The 1,480-nt window shown below is 41.8% G+C and overlaps 1 protein-coding gene across 1 annotated transcript in view; it reads right to left on the bottom strand.

The window, feature by feature from the left end:
• Positions 1 to 4: 4 nt before the first annotated feature.
• LOC107104864 (NACHT, LRR and PYD domains-containing protein 1-like) overlaps positions 5 to 1,480 on the bottom strand; it is a 14,955-nt gene continuing 13,479 nt past the window's right edge. The window contains exon 5 of the mRNA XM_015404982.1: positions 5 to 179. Within this exon, the coding sequence (XP_015260468.1) occupies positions 5 to 179 (175 nt within the window). The remainder of the gene's footprint in view (positions 180 to 1,480) is intronic.

Here is a 1,480-nt window from a genome sequence, read left to right on the forward strand (position 1 = left end):
CTACTTACAGATTCTGCAGTTTGTAGTCTGGACTCTCTACAAGATCCTGCAGCTGCTGAACATCTGACTCCTTCAGGTTGTTGTCCCTCAGGTCCATTTCAGTCAGATGGGAGGGGTTTGACTTCAGAGCTGAGACCAGAGAAGCACAGCTGATCTTTGACAAACCGCAGCTCCTCAACCTGGATAAAGAATAGAAAGATGTGAGCTGATCCAACAGAATGCAGGTTAAAACAGTCCAACAGAAGCAGTTAAAGAGCTCTCATTAATATTAATGCCAACATGCTGCTGCTCCAATAAAGACCTGCTGACTTCAGCTCTTTATCTCTGTCAGCTCCACCAGCAGCTCCATCAATACAAACTCAGTTTCTGCTGCCAAATTCTTCAAGTTTCACACAAAAACACAAACAAGTTGTGGAGAACTTTGGAGGAAAGATGAACAAATAGAGATGAATGCAAATCAATCAAACTCAAATACACAGTGGGCTAAAATTTTAAATTGAACAAAGCCACGGGCCAAAGTTGAACAAATGAATCTTTTAATATGAACCCAAACAAGTTTTGATTTAACAATAAATACTGAACAAGCAAGGCTTATATAACTTAAAAGTGCAGGCGTGCAAAATCGAGTTGCTAAAAATGATATTAAAGCATATCAATGGAATATTAAATAATATTTAAATAAAAAATTGAATGGCTCCTTTTTGAGATAAATGTCAAAATTAGCTTTGCACACAGGCATTGGAGTAACAAGGAAAGGTGCATAGAAAACTTATTTATTGCTCATTTTGCGACACACTGCTCTACTCTGATGTGGGCAAGCCAGATATCTGGCATCTTTTCTTGGACTCCAGTTCATCAATATCAGGGCTCAGGGTTTGAGCTGAGGAAAACGTCATTATTGAACAAAGGTCTTCGTCATCTTCATTGAGGAGAAAAGTTGCTAACATAGATAAGTGCTACCAAACATCCAACTTTATTGGAGCTCAGTAGCGGCCCATGCCGAGGTGGATCTCTGCACACAGTGTGTGTCAGCTACCCTTTATTCAGTCCTAGGCCTTGTGAGCCTGGTTGTGTGTTGGTGTTTCTGCCCTGTTTGCTCCTCCTCTTTGCAGGTTATGGTGATGGGGATCCTGAACAGAGGATAGAAATACCTGCCTCTTTCTCTCTCTCTCCACGCCCCCCTGATGGACGCCATGCTGCTGGACATCATCATCACCTTCATCATCATTATCATCATCATCATCACCTTAATCATAATCACCTTCACAATCATCAACTTCATCATCATCACCCTCCTCATTGCCATCATCACCTTTATCATCCTCATCACCATCTTAATCACCTCCTTGATCCTAAATCCTAAATGTTTCTCTCTGCACCTTGTGGCATGGTCTCCAGTTTTTAGGACCCTGAGCCAGAACACCCTGAAAACGAATGACAGGAAGTCCAGTTCATTTCCATCCTCCATGACTCTGCCAAC

The sequence above is a fragment of the Cyprinodon variegatus genome, unplaced genomic scaffold (genome assembly GCF_000732505.1).
Source record: "Cyprinodon variegatus isolate N-32 unplaced genomic scaffold, C_variegatus-1.0 Scaffold1927, whole genome shotgun sequence".
NCBI classification, from domain to species: domain Eukaryota; kingdom Metazoa; phylum Chordata; class Actinopteri; order Cyprinodontiformes; family Cyprinodontidae; genus Cyprinodon; species Cyprinodon variegatus.